The following is a 17,077-nucleotide window of genomic DNA, read 5'->3' on the forward strand; positions in this document are numbered from 1 at the left end:
GGTGATGTGAGCTAGTAGTTTTAGTGTGGTTTTTGATCGCGTTAGTTTTACTTTTAGCATGTTAGTTTGTTGCTCTCTTGGGATTGATATTTTAGATGTCTTGTTGATATCTTTGATTCTACCGTTGAAGTTTATCTAAGAGTGCTGCTAAACAAACCCTAAAATTAATTGAGTATACCCTACTATAAAAGCATTTATTGAATTACTAATTTACCCTAATATAAAATGAGCAAAAACGATATATGGAATTGTGAAACAAATATAATTTTAATAAATACACCATACTCACCATATTCAACCCTAATCAAAAGCCTAGAACAAGACCGACAAGCTCCTCTACTGCTTGGGACTTAAAAGACCTAACCTTAGGATTGCCCAAGGTGTCTCCATGCTAATCCCTTCGATCATTGTCCATTCGTAACTACCCTAGATTTGGGAATGCTGGGCTTGGCACTGTTGGGTAGACTTTGCCCTCAACTGCAGCCTGTGGACTTCATTGGGCTTGAAAGACAAGAACAAACGTTGAGAGAGAGAGAGAGAGAGAGAGTTACTTTTGCAAATTTGGTTACTTTTGAAATTATGAAGATTTGCAAATTTGGTTACTTTTGAAACTGCAAAAAAGTGTCAATAATTTTAGTTAGGATTCAACTGAAGAACTATGCCTAATAGTCTCAAAATCATAAGAGTAGTATATCGATGAAAAATTAAAAACAAAAATCATGAATTTGTGACAACCCATATGACAAAACGCAAAAGTAAAAGTTGCAAACACATAGTAGAAGCATATATTCATATGAAACGTCAAAGATTTATAAACACTATTTAAAAAAAAAAAAATCAAGTTGAGAGTCAACTGTAAAGTATTGCTATAGGTATTAGGGTGTTGTGTGATAGAATGTATTATGGCGTACCATAGATATTTTTTGTAGTTAAATAGGGTGTACTTAGTTAATTTTACATTTTGATTAAAATATTAGGGTGTGCTCAGTTAATTTTAGAGTTCGTTTAGTAACACTCTTTATCTAATGAAGTTTATCTTTGATTTTTTTTATTTAAAAAAGAGAGTTATTGTATGTAATTTAATGATAATTTAGCAAATATGAATAAATCAATATACTTTACCAATAAGGTGTTAATTGGATTGGCTCATGCCTTTTATTTTCAAAGCAATTAAGGAAAGACCATTGAAGTTTAATCCATAAAAATCCAAGGTGAGTAGGTGAGTGAATATATGCCAACAAAATCTTGTTCGAAATTTTTGTTTCCATTGTTTGTTGAATAGTCATAATAACATGTTTGTTTATGAATTTTCTCTTCATTTTGTATGTTTAGTTGGTGAAATGTCTCAAATAAACTGAAGGTAGGCAACAAACTATATATAACCCTGTTTAAAAATAAAAAATAAAAAATAAAAAATCCACCAGAAGCTCCAAAGTCTTGGCTTGGCTTGGCTGGATGAGCTCGGCTGGTAAGCAGAGAAGCCGATGAGACGTTGAATAGATCTTTTGGTCGTTGACATACATTTGTTACTGGATTAACAGTGCAATCTTATTTATTTTTTCACAAAGTCACTTCTTTAATTTAATAATTAGACAGGAAAAAAGGTAATAACTAAATCACACACGGGCCGGGTCCACAGAGATTCTTTTTCCTGCGTCGATACAACGCTACCACCTTTAGGATATTAATTTGAATTATTAATTGGTCACTACTTTTATCTAAATTAAATAAAATTTTAAAAAAATAGCTAGCACATTCCTCCACATGATTCGACTAGTTTCGAACTTTTGAAATCCCTTCACCCTCCCTAAGCCACACTAGTGTTCTCAATAATTGAACAAATAATACTTAACTGAGGTGGGTCTCGAGCTTAGATTTTTTTTTTTGGTTGAAAGAAGCTTAGATCTTCTCTATTTAGTTTCTTATTTCAATGAATTTTATGGTACTTAATTCTATCAAGGTTTTGATTCTATCACACTGATTTAAGTGGTAGGAGAGTAAATTACATAATTAGTTCGACCTCACTACTCTAAATGATAGGAGAGTAGACTATGTAGTTAGTTCGACGACCAGACTCTCATGCATAGAGAGGTTGGCCAAACTCCCTTTTGTCCCAAATTCAGAAGAAAGAAAAAAAAACAAGCATAAGCATTTTCACTATCATTATAATTTTTCGATACTAATCTGTTTTTAGGTAAGGACTATTTGTATTTAAAGAGAAATGTGGCAGTGTGCCCGACATATTAAAACCAAATCTATATATTATTTGAGGTTGTACAATATCTGGACAAAACTGACATGCCCTTCAACGAAACCCAAAAAATGTACATACAATTTATGGTGGGCTTGTGAAAGATGGACCACACACAAAATGCAAAATAAGGTCAATGCTTATCCAAATTGGGACCATTCCAAGACCAGATCAAAGAGGAATGCATCAACAACATACGCTCAACATTACAATTCGAAGCAGAATGTGACATTCAGTAAAGTTTTTTTTTTCTTTCTTATGGGCCCATCTTGGATGAGACTAAATTATTTTTACTTTATTATAAATATATATTTGTAATGCTTAATGCATCTAGGAGTGAAGTTTAAATTTTTATTTTTTAATTTTAGGATAGGTTTGCTTAATTTGTCGAGTTTCAATTGCGATTTGTAATTCACTATCCACGTGTTGGGGATGCGGCGCCCTACTAACACGTGGCTTAATTTGATCTCACCGCGGTGATGAACAAATAATTATATTTTCAATCACCTAACTCAGCATTCATAAGACAACCGATCTCTTTAATGCATTGTTTTATAATAGGTAATAGATGCACTTCTGATCAGAGTTGTGATATGATTAGCAACTCTTGATTTAAAAGATTAAAACTTACATGCAACGGAGTGTATATCTTCATGTACTTATTTCTCTCCACGTGAATCACGTTTGTGAGGATAAACCCAGGACACCCTTACACCACCAGAGCAGGGTCAACCAAGCCTCCACCAAGATTGAAAGAATCAATACATGTTCCCAAGCCATTTTTAAATTTTAATCCCAAACACACTGCCCATATACATTATATATAAATAAGCTGTAAGGACCTCCCCAACTCTTGGATTTGCAGCAAAACTTTCAGTCGCTGCCCCAATGCAGAGCCCAGAGAACCCTTGAGCTCTAATATTTACTTATTTCATTAATTTTTTCCAAAGATCAAATTCAAGACACCCATTCATTTATATTTAGACAGATAACTCTGCTCAAAAGAGCCTCCACATTGGATCCAAAGAGATAAAAATAAACACAAGATCAGCAATAATTCATAATAAGAACCGATTAAATCAAAGGAAACTTTCTCATTAATGTGATTCATCTTTGATTTTCAACATCCATGACAATGCTCAATTCTTGAGACATTCACAATCACAATCACAAACCCAAACACATAACAACAGCAAAAGCAAAACGCAACATAACATAAACGGAACAATATGTCTGCCACCAATTGGGTTTAGTTAGCAGCGTCTGCAGTTTTCTGGTTATCCATGGCCGGAACCTCCTTGGTCTCTGCAGCTTTCGGGGTTGGCGGCAGAGGGGGAGTTACCGGCTGCGGCGGCATAGCATGACCGGATACTGCAGCAGCAGCATCAGCCACCTTGTCTGCAGCTGCAGCATCATCAGAAAGAGGAGCCAAAAGATAGTCAGGGGACATGAACAAGCTCTGGGATGGCCTTCTCTGGTGGCGATTGGCTCTCTGAGACATTTTCTGGTTTCTTTTGGAAATTGAGGTTATGAAAAAGGAGATAAGGGCTGCGTATGGGAGTGTGTACGGGGAAGAAAGAAGAGTGTTGTTGTATAGCTAGTTAGGTGTAGACATACAGGCATGTAGCACAGAGTGTTGACTCTGTTTTTATACTGCTGAGATGGGTTAAAAGCTGTTAGGTTGGGATTTTCTAATATCTAATGTCCCGGGATCTATGGGCACTATCTTGCAGATGAATTGTATAAAAATGGAAAGTATCTAGCTTTGTAATCCCATAATTGACCCCCACAATTGGACTGGGTGGGGTAAAAGTTATGGGATGGGGCGGTCGTATACGTCTTTTTGATTATATATATATATCGATTACGTGCTGCTTACATGATGAGATGATTGTAAGAAAAAAAATACAACTAAGAGTTTCTTAGAGAGGTGTGAAAGGGGTGGTTGGCCATAAATTTTAATTTGACTACACCTTTGTTTTACCAAAGTTAATGAGATGTGAAGATCTTTACCATTTTTGGTTATACTTATCGATAACGTGCTCATTACGGGATGAGATAATCGTGATAAAATATCACTACTAGTTTTCTTATGAAGGTGTGAAAGGTTAGTTAGTCCTTGAATTTTAATTTGGCTACACATTTATTTTACATAAGTTACTTATATGTATAGATTTTTTTTGCATCTTTTTGAGGGGATTTGACAATTAATGCAATAGTTTATATTGGTTTTATTACCAAAGATATGAATGAAGGTTTAAGCATATCACCAATTAAGAGGTTATATATGTTTTTTTCAGAGTGCTGTTACTTCCATCCATCTTATTTTTAAAATTTTGAAGATATTTATCCCATTATAACATGACTTCTAAATACAAATTTACCCCTCTCTTTGTTTCTCACCATTGTGTGAATCTCCATTTGTCCAACAAAACACCAAACCATGAAAGCAATAACAAATGGGGAAGATAGAAAATAAAAACAGAACAACCGATATCTAATGTTTTCCTCTTTTGCAAAATTACAAGCCCAAAAGAAAAAAGCAAAACAAAAAGACACAAAGAAAGAAATAGAAAGATGAAGAAGAAACATGTTAGGACCAATGAATGTATATATGTATAGATCAATGAGTTTGATGGTGTTGTCTCTCCCCCAATTTTGGCTTCGTATGCAAACTCATTTTTTAGCTCGTAATGCCGTAAGGGTGACCTCCCCTTTCTCGACCATCTCCCGATCTCAGCCGTCAATCTTCCGCCACCCCACAATTTTCTGATCGATCCATGCTGGCGGGATTTGGCGGTTGTGAATGGGTTGTCGACAATGGCTCCATCGTTCTGGAGCCTTGTTCTTCTTCCCTAAAGAACAACGCTACCACTACCTACCAACAACAACATCAAAATCAACCTATCCAAATCCATATCAAAACCTAAGTCTAATTGAAATTCTTCCAAATTTAAGAAAACTGATAGTAATAAGAACATTCAATAGCAGTACTGTGTTTTTTCAAAGGTATTTTAGAATAATGATGGGTAGAAAGATAAGATCGTGTTTTTTCAAATTTCTATAGTGGGTGAAAGAATAAGGTGAGTGAGAAAATCAGACCGGGAGGTGAAAATAACAGCACTCCTTTTTTATTACGTGCTACTCGCGAAATGTGATCATAGTAAGAAAATACCACAAAAGTTTTATTATGGAGGTGTGAAGGGGGTGATTATTAGTCCATGATTTTGAAATATGTAGTTAACTATGGTTTCAATTTCTGAAACTTCTGTAATTCACTACTAAAAAATAATATTAAACTCTATGTTAAATTGCATTCGGGTCCCGAGACTTAAATAAATACATAAATATATTGTACAAGAAACAAATCCTTTTGAAGAAAGAAGAATTACGAATATTTGCTCGGAATCCATGTGATTTGAAGAAGAATATAAACGAGGTTTTGGCGGGGTCATGGGTACTTAGAACCTTCGTCCTGTGTGTTTTCAGATCCACATGCATCGGGTCCCTTTACTTCTTCTTCATTTTGTATTTTTTTAAGTTTAAGGTAAGTTCACTGCACCTAATCTCTACTTAACCACTCTGTGGATCAATCGAATCTGGTAAATTATGCAAATCACTTGAGTTTTAATTGTCAAATTATGATTCATACCTCAGATGGTTCGATATTAGCATGATGACGTGGTACTGTCAAACTAAAAAATATTAAGATAAATCGTACACACACGTGCACGTGTGCAGTCACATAAAGAGAGTCATATCCCTCGTAATGAAAATAAGTTCTTTCCCACTAATTATTGGTCTTGATACCAAGAGATGTATTTGAGAATCAGGATGGTATAGTATAGGATATAGTCGACTTCAAAATAGAAACAAGAGTGATTAATCAAATGAAGGAGATAAACTTAATAAGAGATAAATGACTTTTCTTTATCACTATAGATGGTGAAAGTGGCACCTATCAACTTTAAAAAATGGTAACAAAGATAGTTTGATTTCTCTTTTGGCTACAAAGGAAAAAAAAATCATTAATAGAATTAAAAGCATACATAAGATGAGAGAGAAAATCAGGTGGGTTCCATGAGTCACCTACCACCCAACTTGTTTCTCAATCCACTTTTAAGTTTTTTTTTTTTCTTGGTGGTGATTTTCCCACTCCCCTTTTGTCCACTTACACTCTTTTTTGTTTTTGTAAGTGGACAAAAGAAGAGTGGGAACATACAATTTCTAACAAAAAGAGTGTAAATGGATAAAAGATGAGTGGGAAAATCAGTTTTTTTGTTTTTTTTTTTTTAAGGGTAATTAATCCACTTTCATGTTGACCATTATTCTCTAAGCAACATTAATAAAGGCCTGACCATGTTCTTATGGGCCCAAGAGTAACCCTTAAAGCCTAGTACTCCGAATGAGGCCCGATAAAGATGAAGTAAAGCAAAAGCCCACACGAAATCTTATTTAGTTACTGTCGGTCGACAAACACTTACATTCCGCAATTATCAACGAACAAAACACAATTAGAGTAAAAAAAAAAAACATCATTATGAAATTTGCGTCCCAAGACCAAAGTTGAGTTCCTATACATCATTTTACAGTAGGTCAAAGAACATTTGGATGACAAAGCATCGACGTTACGAGTTTTTATTTTTGGTCGAAAAACTGATAATTTGAGTTTAGTCACAAATTGGACGTTAATTGCACAATTGACTCTGGTCTTATAAATTCAAAAATGTTGAGGACAATATTAATACCAAGAGATGAATGCATGGAAGAATATTCACGAGAGAAATATCCAATATATTATTAGAAATCATAAATTTGAAACAAAAAAAATAAAAATAAAAATATTATCAAATCACACATATAAGGAAGGACCCAGAGCCCACATATTAAGGTCACAACTGGCCCACAAAGCAATTTATCAATTTATTATTATTATTATTTTTATATTTCTTATTAATCTACTTGGAGGTTGAAGGTTGGAGGCTGGACCGTTATGTTTCTTTTGCTTTTTCGGCTATGACAGTTAGGTTTGGTCCATTTTAAGTCGGTTAATGAACCCCCAAAAAAGCTTCTATAATCCCTCCGATGCAGCCACCTGGATCATCCAACGGTCCAAATTCAGTTCGACACATCAGTCACAGTTACTTGCTCGTACTAAACTCTCTGGAAAATACAAAATTCCCGCAAAAAGATTAAAAAAAAGCGGGACTCGCGGTGGCCAAATCCGATGACACGTGTCGCCCACGTGACAGTGCAACCCAAAATGTCTGATGAGTCCGACGGTTGTAACGCAGCTATGCCACGCGGCGCGATCGAGTTCGTCCAAAAAGTGGGCCCATCAGCTTTATCCACCCACCTGCCTTCTCGTTCTTTCCAAAGATACTCATTCGTCACCCTCTTTTTCATTTATTTATTTCGAATAAAGATAAATATTTTCTGTCTTATGGACTCTATCTCTCCCTCAAAAGTTGAATCTCGAGCGCGAGCCAAGCTTTTCATTTCGCTATTTTGCCGCTCTGTACGTTACCCTCTGAAACGGAATTGAAAAACCCTAACCCTTACCACGTCCCGCGCTTTTTCCTCTTGGATCTCAGTCGACGAACAGGAGTTCTAAATTATCCCTGCGGATTTTAGATCCGTATTGTTTGAAATTCGATTCGAAGACGCTTTGGATCTCCCTGATTTCTCTTTGTTTATTCGGATTTGGAAGTCTTGTTCGATTTGAATCAGTAAAACAAGGTAAATTTGTGAAATTTTCCTTTTTAGTTCAGTCTGTTGCTAATTTCAATCACTGGTATACACTTACTCGTTGTCGATGATTCTAAAGGTTCAATTTTATTTATTTTTTCATGGTTTTGATTCTATTCTTTGATTTTAGGATAAGACTGTTATTGAATTCTGGGGGAAAGATTTAGTTCGAAATTCAAGGTCATTCATTTTTGAGACAAATTCAACCTGACCACCAGCAAATTAGGCCTCAAATTTTCGCTTTGGTTTTCTGATTGAATGCTGTCTCACAGTCTTGATTTTCCGAGCCTTAGCAAATTAGAGTTTCCAGTGGAGTTGTTGTACTTGGATGGAAGAAGAGGCGGTTTGTTTGGGCCAATTAACAGATGGGGGAGTGGAAACTGACGACTTCCCAAGAACTGAATTGAAGCGAGACCATCAGTGTGTCGTAGATGATACCGAGCCAGACTCATTTCCAAACAAGAAGCAAGCCAAAGAGCATTCCAATGAGGATATACGCTCGGAAGTTTCAAACCCGGTTGTCTCTCCAAAAGAGAACGCCTCCACTTTTCAGGACATAACTAGCCAACCGGCTGAAGTGGAAAATAGTAACCAAGTTGAGTGCGGTGAAGTCACTTCCCCGTGTTTGGGGAATTCAAGCTCAGGGGAGACCTTGAGCGATGGACAGCGTGCTGGGAATGATAATTCCCGAATTGATAACGATACGAATGGTGATGTATTGACTTCTCGTGTTGTAGTTGAAATTCCTAAGCTTGCCAGTTCATCTGGGATTCGCAAAATTACGTTTAAGTTCAGCAAAAAAAAGGAGGATTATGTCAGTCAGTCAGGGGCTTCAATTAGTCAGACTGTGAGTAATGGACTTGGCAGTGGCTTTACACATGGAGGTTCTTATGAGGATCCTGGAACAGACTTTCAAGCAATGGCTAGTACAAGTAGGGAGTTTCCTGCAAGTTCATATTCGAGGAAGTACGCTGAAACCGGAAATTGTCATCCATGTACTCCTAATAGGGAATTGGAAGCGTCTAACAAGGTTTCGAGCAGCTATCCTACAAATGTCAAAAAGCTATTATCTACTGGTATTCTTGATGGAGCTAGAGTGAAATATGTTTCCACCACATCAGAGGTAATTTATCGAATGTATTCTTTTTCCTCTGTTGGATATATGCTTGCAGTATGAATATTTATTTATTATAGAGGTCCTAATAGAAAGTTTGGCAGATAGCGCTGCATGGAATTATAAGTAATGGTGGCTATTTGTGCGCCTGCTCATTATGCAATTTCAGCAAGGTAAGGTTACTCATTATTTAGATTGTTATAGAGTTAAGTGCAATACTAGTTATAGATGATTGATTCAATGATATGAACAGGTACTCAGTGCATATGAGTTTGAGCAGCACGCTGGTGTTAAGACTCGCCATCCTAATAATCATATATACTTGGAGAATGGGAGGCCAGTTTATAGTATCATACAAGAATTGAAGACTGCTCCACTAGACTCGCTGGATGAAGTGATAAGGGGTGTTGCTGGTTCTTCTGTCAATGAAGAGTCCTTCCGTGTTTGGAAAGGTGATGGTTATTCATGTGATGTTTTCGTTTTGAGTAAAGGGTCACATTTGCAATGTCGGAGGACTGGAAATGCTAATGCCTTTCTTCGGAAAAGGGATTGGGTCAAGGGAAAAAAGAAATTTTGTTCTGTAAATATAGAAATAATTTTATTGTAAGTACTATGAAGGCCCTAATGTTCCTTTTCTCTCTTAAAAATTTCTGCAGCAACCCTTCATCGAAGTGATGGAATGGCTGAAGTAGATAAAAGACCTTGTGTGAAGCTTCCTAAACTGCCTCATTCGCTTCCTAAACTGCCTCATTCGCTTCCTAGGCTGACTCATTCTCTTCCCAGGTAAGAAGCTTAACTCATGATATTTTCCTTTTTTTATACAATGCATATTTGTCAGTCATTAAATTTTGTTAGGCTAATCTAACGGTGGTTAAACTTAATTAAATTATATTTGAATAAAACATTGTATGTTCTTTTTCATCATATTGGTTAATTCAGATTTCAGATAAGATGCAGTATTTTGAATTAGAAAACTGAAACTGTGTTTGCCGTGCAGACCAAGCTCTCACACACCTTACTCAGTTATATACCAGAAGAAACCTGCTGAAGGTGGCAATAAGAGAAGGTTGCCCTCATCCCTCGTCCATTTTTTAAAATTCCCTTTTATGCTTCTTCAGATCTTCTTGAGTTTTTGTTTATAAGACTTGTTCCAATAATGGGTGAGTTTTTCTTAATCGGGAAATTTGTGCTGTTGATAGGGATAATGATCTTCACCGGTTACTGTTTATGCCAAATGGGCTTCCAGATGGAGCTAAATTGGCATACTATGTCAAAGGCCAGGTAAATTTTGACATATCTTTTATGTTGATTTTGGTTTCAGGTGTAGATGTATGTCATTTTCAATCTTTAATTGATATGATGATTTGATATTTACAGAGATTACTTGGTGGCTATAAGCAAGGAAATGGTATAGTCTGTAATTGCTGTGACAGAGAGGTAAATACTGAGCTGCAAAGACGACATCAAATTTGAGTTCTGCATTTTATTATAGCCCCTCCCTCCCTTTACTCTCACGTCAATTCTGTGTTTTATGCATGAACAGATAAGCCCTTCACAGTTTGAAGCTCATGCTGGAATGGCTGCAAGGCGTCAACCGTGAGTAGCTTCCAAAGAACTTTTGTTGTTGTTATAGTTGTTTAATGTGTCATGTATAGATAATTGATGTCCTTTTGCAGCTACCGTCACATCTATATTTCCAATGGATTGACGCTTCACGATATAGCCATGTCCTTGGCCAATGGGCAAAACCTCACCATTGGTGGCAGTGATGGAAATGATGATATGTGTGCAGTTTGTGGACATGATATGGGGGATATGATTTTTTGTGATGGTTGCCCTCGTGCTTATCATTCAGGTTGATATTGTATCTAATTGGTTCTATGTTTTTTATACTTGTTTTTAGTTCGTAGGTACGTTTGATTTCAGGTGTGCATATCAACTTTGAAGATCTTATTTTGATTTTGATTTTGGTGACAAATAAACTCTTCATGTTAAATGTCTTTTGTCCTTCCCTTGTTTTAGTAGTGCAACTGTGCTGAATATTTTAATCATTTGATCAATGGTTTTCGTTCCACATCTAATAACAGCACATATTGTCCCCATTGTACTTTTGATGGGAAGAGATGCCTTATTATGATGTCTTTTGTATTTTATATTCTCAAAAGGAGTCATGTTAGTTTATTCCTCTTTGGAAAAAAGATTTAATATATCAACATTTTGTTGGGCATCAAAGTCATATATATACAGAAATTCTCATATGCGGACGCCATGTATTTTGTACTATCCCTCCCTGCTTTCCTGCCTGTTTACAATAGCATCCGCACGATAATAACGTGCGGACATCCAGATAAGAGAATAACTGTATATATATATTGTAACATGGTGGTGTTAAGGTCCCTACGAGTCTATCAAACTAGTAGGTGCTGGGTGTATGGGTTAATATTGATGCTTGTTTGGTGCATTGATTTCTTTCATTGTATTGAGGTCTAACTTTGTTTGTGTTGCAGCTTGTTTGGATTTACCGTGGGTTCCTGAAGGTGATTGGCATTGTCCAAATTGTAGAGATAAATTTGAACCTGGTAGGAAAGCTGCTGGTGGGGAATCTTCAAATTTTGGAAAACCAATTGTAATACGGTTGACAAGGGTCTTTAAAGCCCCTGAATTTGAAATTGGTGGTTGTGTTGTTTGCAGGTTGGTTGCACTACTTTATACATTTCATTCATTTTGTGTGCATTTTAAGTAGCATGAAGTGAAGATCCTTTTTCTGAGGAAAGGGATAAGTTTTTGATACTCTGTGAAAAGTATATACACCTTCAGATGAGATCTTTGTATTAGGGAATGTGAATGATGGTTCACTTTTTTTAGTCTGGCCACATCATGTTCAACATAATGCTATGACTACAAACTGTTTGTTGGAAATTTGGTTGCTTGGATTCTAGGCAATTCCTTTGCAATATTTTTTATTTAACTTTTCTCAAGCACTCTTGAAAATTGATTTCTTCATTTGATGTACCCCATTTGCTTATCAGTTATAGAAACTGCTAACATATTATTTTATGTTTATTAGGAGCCATGATTTCAGTGCGGCTTTATTTGATGACCGAACAGTTATAATCTGTGACCAAGTATGACTTGCTTTTTCATTCTTTTGAACAAATTTTCTTTTCCATTATTACCATTGTTTTACTCTTACCCTTGCTTCTTGTTTAGTGCGAGAAGGAGTTCCATGTCGGTTGCTTACGGAACAGTGGATTATGTGACTTAAAAGTACGCTCTGAATCTTGTAATGGTTAATATTTTTATGTTTTCTGGGGTATTAATTTATCTTTCTCGTATCTTGCTGTAGGAACTCCCCAAGGATAAGTGGTTTTGTTGTGATGACTGTACTAAGATTCATGCAGCATTGCAGAATTTAGTATATAACGGAGCGGAGCGGATTCCAGCTCCATTGTCAGACACAATAATCAGGAAGCATGCAGATAGAGGTATATTTATTGATGGAGTGACAGATGATGTTCAATGGCGAGTTTTCAGTGGTAAAAGTCGCTACCCAGAACATCTACCCTTTCTTTCAAGGGCTGCTGCAATTTTTCGGGTAAGTATATATAATTTTGATGCCTTGTTATGATCTTATGACTCACTGAACTTGGACTTGGGTGTTTTATTCTTTCCCAATTGTTTGTTTAAATACCCAAAGAGAGACCAGCCATTTAGTTCACTGGCAGCTTATGTTCCAGACAGAGCATCAAAACTCTTACTAGACAAATATATTTACCTCATTATATGTTGTGTTCATTTGCCAGGAGTGCTTTGACCCTATTGTTGCACAATCTGGTCGCGATTTGATCCCTGTTATGGTTTATGGGTAAGTGATCCTTTTAATTATTTTGTTCATTGACAAACAAAAAGACAGAAACTTCCCCCCTTTCCCCCTTCCCCCAAGAAGAAAGATTAGTGATTAAGATTTGCAGTTCTGCGTCCATTTTCAAGCTGTGCATCTTCAAGTACACCTGAAGGCATCCCAACTGGGTTTTTTGTGTTGTTATGCATGTAGATACATTGCAATTATTGCTTCTTGAGTTCTGCTCCATAAAGAATGATTATGGGATTAGGTTTTTGTCTGTAGTGTTTGTTTCAATATAAATTTTCTGTTAGTAAACATTAGGTAAGCAATTCTTTTTCCTGGCATTTTTCAGGAGAAATATATCGGGCCAAGAGTTTGGAGGCATGTATTGTGTAGTTTTAATAGTGAGGTATGTTGCTTTTCTGGTATTGGTGTTGCTTGTACTATTTGATGGGTTTCTCCCTATTTTACACTTTTGGCAATCACTTTCTTTCATGTCCAGGTCTGTTGTTGTATCTGCTGGTCTCCTTAGGGTTTTTGGTAGGGAGGTTGCTGAGCTTCCTATTGTCGCTACAAGTAGAGAACATCAAGGAAAAGTATGTATATTGGGATTTAAAATTTGCTCGTCTATCTGATAGTACTTTGTTGTTTTCCCATTTCTATGAGAATGTCAGGCTCTGTTAAAGTTGAACCTCATTTTTTAAAATTTGTTTTCTAGGGTTATTTCCAAGCATTATTTTCGTGTATAGAGAGGTTACTTATTTCCCTGAAAGTGGAAAAGCTGGTTCTCCCTGCGGCTGAGGAAGCCGAGTCAATCTGGACGAAGAAATTAGGCTTTAGAAAGATGAGAGACGAGCAAGTAAGTGAATCACAGAACGAGTTTGCACGAAATGTCATCAGAATGTTTTGTTGATTGAATCAGTCTAAACTTGAATTGCAATAGTTATTTTTCAATAGAATACAGTTACAGAGAATAAATTTTTTAACTTGGTATTGTAATTTGGGCTATACTTGTTTCACATTCACTAACAGTTGAAAATGTTATCTTATTTGCCAGTTATCAAAATACTTGAAGGAAGTTCAGCTGACAATTTTCAGGGGTACGTCAATGCTGGAAAAGGTGGTGGAGTTGATGGATTGACCGCTCGTCGATTTTCCGATAGTTTCCACTCAGAGAAGTTAGGTGTAGAAACATATTGTTTTATTATCTATATGTTTTTTTTCTTTCACTGTTAGCGATTTACCACTCCTGTAAAATTGCTGCAATTTTTTTTTTTTTTCGGGTTAGTTATTCGCCTCCCCAATAAGCTTCTGTTGAGATTTGTTTGTTGATGGAAACCTGGAATTAGGGTAGGGAAAGAGAGAAGAAAGAAGAATGTATGTAAAAAGTTAAAAAAAAAGTGGTGCATGCTGACCTTTTTTCATGCATGCGTGAAACTTTTGCTTAGTTTTTAAATCACGAGAATGTTGTCTTTGTTTTAAACATTTAACTTACTCCAGTGTATCATCTTCCACGCAGAAACCCTAAATAATAAGCCAATATTTTTCTCTGAACAGTTTAACACAGTATTGGATATGCTTTGTTCTCTTGTTTGTTGGTTTATTTTTGAGCTTCCCGAATCCGATATTATAATGTAACAAAACAAAATTAAACCCGATGCTGGCTGCAAATTGCCATGGACTAACTTCTAGTTTGATTGTGGAGGTCCTGACGTTTTGTACTCCAAGCTCGGGGAATCACTAACCGAAGTAAAATATCCAACGGAAAATTACTAAACCAAATACAAGTATTTCGGGAACAATGCCCCCTCTTGGCAAGAGTGTCAGCTGCCATATTAGCCTCCCGAAAAATTTGCTTAATACTCCAATCCCAATTTACTTCTAACAAGTAATAGCATGTTTTTCTCTATGCCAAAAAAAAAACCAAACCAAAAAGACAAAGAAAACAGAACAGAACCCCTATTTTTGGGATGTTTTTTTAATGTAGTTGGAGTTCGACTAAAATCCCAATTGGGCTATATGTCTGGTCCGGCCTTTTGGTCGCACAAAGTACGAGAAGCTTCTGAGTTGTGATTAATAGGGTTTTAGCAGCTGCCCGACCCGAACCAAAACCAAACCTGATATTTCTCTTTACTCGTTAAACCCTGAACCCCAAAATCCCCAACCCCTGTAATCTCTCTGTCCATTGAAGTCGGATCATATCAAATGGCGTTCATCTCTAGCTTCCGACGCGTTCTTGGCGGATCTTCCTCTGCTATTCAATCCCAATTCGTCGCCATTCGTCACAATTCAACTCTCACTTCCCCCAAGCTATTCATCAGCGGTACATTTCAAATCAAACCCATCACTCTCTTAATTTCTTTCTGTTGTTCTCTGTTTGCTCGCAAAGCAAGTTTTCATTTTGTTGTTGTTTTAAACACATGTTTCAAATTGGCTTGTTGGGTTAAAGGTTCGATCTTCTTTTTTTCTTCCTAATTTTGGGGGTTTTTTTTTCTTTCGAGATTTGGCTATGGGGTTTCTTCTGCTTTGTGAAATTAGTTTATGATCTCTACCCAGATAATGCGAACTTAAATAATTGGGTGCTCCCGTGTAGGTTGTGTGTGTGTGGTTTATGAACTATTAGGCCTTTTCCATTGCGTTTTCTTGTGCTTCAATCTGTTTTTTTTTTGTTGTTGTTTGATTCTTGTTGTGGGTTTAATTACAAAGCTGCAAACTCAGAGGTTCCAATGTTTGACTGATTTATCAAAAATGAAAAAAACGCTAACCAATATGGCTGCAAATCTGTTCAAGTCTTTATTCCCCCATCTGTTTGCTAAACAGATGTATAGATAGTAGCTACTACATAACCATTTGTATTATATACGAATAAAAATACAGAGAATGTTGATTCATCACTATTATTTCATCCATATGCAATGAGCAGGTCTTTCCAGATTAACAACAGATGAAAAGCTTCAAGAGGCATTTTCTCCATTTGGGCAGATTGTAGATGGTAAAGTCTGAGGCGACTTGTTTATTTGCTCCTGACATCCTTTCTTAGATTGCTTGCTTTAATGTTAATGTATTGCGCTAATGATTCTGCAGCGAAAGTGGTTATCGATAGGGCGTCGGGAAGATCAAAGGGGTTTGGTTTCATCACATACACGTCCATTGAAGAGGCCGAGCAAGCTAGAGAGGGAATGAATGCCAAGTTCTTAGATGGGTGGGTTATTTTCGTTGACCCTGCGAAACCTAGGGAGCCTAGGCCTCCACCTCAAGCACAGCCAAATCCTTCTGAAACTGGTTTTAGAACTAACAAGACCATTGGATGGTGTGGATGATTGCATAAGTTCCTTGGGTTGATCTCATTGTGATGAAAGCAAGGGGAGTTGAAATACTGTAATACTCTCTTGTGTTATTTGTATTGAGATAACATGAAAGACTTGGTAACTTAGGTGAATTATTTGGGACAGGGGACCTTGTTAACCTTGTGTATTGGTTCATTTTGGCCTCTGTTTGAACCACTTTAATGCTCTAATCTATATGCCAATGTTGGCTTCCTTCTTTTGTGCTTCATACTTGAAATTTCTATTTTTCTTACTACTTAAATGATTAGATGTCATGATAAACCAAGAACATTGTCTCATAATTCAGTGAATTTCATAGGGTGGAAAGCCCCCGAATTTATAGAATAGAGTAGACTGAAATTATCAATCAAGCAAATCGGACGTTGTGAGTTTGGCAGGTTTTGGGGTGATCTTGCGTGACTCATCTGGTGTTTTTTGTGGTGGAACAGCGGGTCCTAACTCTTGTGAGTTGGCCCTTATGTCTGAAGCTGAAGCGGCTCTATCTGGTTTGAAGTTGGCTGCACAGTTTGGGCATCAGAGAGTAATCTTGGAATCTGATTCCAAAGTTTTAGTTGAAGGTTTAAATGGCAAGTTGGGTAATAGAGCATGGACTATCTTGCCTATTATTAAGGGCATTAGGAAGTTGGCGGCTTCCTTTGTTTCCTGTGAGTGGTTTTGGGCTCCTAGAAGCCAAAATATGGCTGCTCATGAAGCTGCAAAGCTTGGTAGAGGTCTGGTGGAAGAGCGATGCTGGCTCAATAGAGCTCCACTTGCTCTCATGCACGTTCTCAATT

The 17,077-nt window shown here is 36.7% G+C and overlaps 2 protein-coding genes across 2 annotated transcripts; both read left to right on the top strand.

The window, feature by feature from the left end:
* Positions 1-7,665: 7,665 nt before the first annotated feature.
* Positions 7,666-14,440, top strand: LOC110761006 (Acyl-CoA N-acyltransferase with RING/FYVE/PHD-type zinc finger domain-containing protein). The gene is made up of 19 exons (XM_021963379.2): positions 7,666-7,990; positions 8,130-9,122; positions 9,218-9,286; positions 9,367-9,565; positions 9,770-9,896; positions 10,111-10,179; positions 10,313-10,394; positions 10,491-10,550; positions 10,657-10,709; positions 10,790-10,968; positions 11,621-11,804; positions 12,181-12,238; positions 12,324-12,380; positions 12,460-12,708; positions 12,917-12,978; positions 13,310-13,366; positions 13,460-13,553; positions 13,676-13,816; positions 14,015-14,440. The coding sequence occupies exons 2-19, from the start codon at positions 8,328-8,330 to the stop codon at positions 14,096-14,098; spliced, it is 2,619 nt and encodes an 872-aa protein (XP_021819071.1). The 5' UTR covers positions 7,666-7,990; positions 8,130-8,327; the 3' UTR covers positions 14,099-14,440.
* Positions 14,441-14,996: 556 nt separating this feature from the next.
* Positions 14,997-16,500, top strand: LOC110760985 (RNA-binding (RRM/RBD/RNP motifs) family protein). The gene is made up of 3 exons (XM_021963353.2): positions 14,997-15,280; positions 15,881-15,949; positions 16,042-16,500. The coding sequence occupies exons 1-3, from the start codon at positions 15,163-15,165 to the stop codon at positions 16,275-16,277; spliced, it is 423 nt and encodes a 140-aa protein (XP_021819045.1). The 5' UTR covers positions 14,997-15,162; the 3' UTR covers positions 16,278-16,500.
* The last annotated feature ends 577 nt before the right edge of the window (positions 16,501-17,077 follow it).

This window comes from Prunus avium, chromosome 6, assembly GCF_965620075.1.
Source record: "Prunus avium chromosome 6, drPruAviu1.hap1.1, whole genome shotgun sequence".
Taxonomy (NCBI): Eukaryota; Viridiplantae; Streptophyta; class Magnoliopsida; order Rosales; family Rosaceae; genus Prunus; species Prunus avium.

Coding starts and splice junctions, on each gene's coding strand:
- LOC110761006 (XM_021963379.2), top strand. CDS start 8,328: ATGGAAGAAGAGGCGGTTTGTTTGGGCCAATTAACAGATGGGGGAGTG. Junction 10,710..10,789: donor ATGGCTGCAAGGCGTCAACC/GTGAGTAGCTTC, acceptor GTCCTTTTGCAG/CTACCGTCACATCTATATTT. Junction 12,239..12,323: donor CAGTTATAATCTGTGACCAA/GTATGACTTGCT, acceptor CTTCTTGTTTAG/TGCGAGAAGGAGTTCCATGT.
- LOC110760985 (XM_021963353.2), top strand. CDS start 15,163: ATGGCGTTCATCTCTAGCTTCCGACGCGTTCTTGGCGGATCTTCCTCT. Junction 15,281..15,880: donor CCCCAAGCTATTCATCAGCG/GTACATTTCAAA, acceptor TGCAATGAGCAG/GTCTTTCCAGATTAACAACA. Junction 15,950..16,041: donor ATTTGGGCAGATTGTAGATG/GTAAAGTCTGAG, acceptor ATGATTCTGCAG/CGAAAGTGGTTATCGATAGG.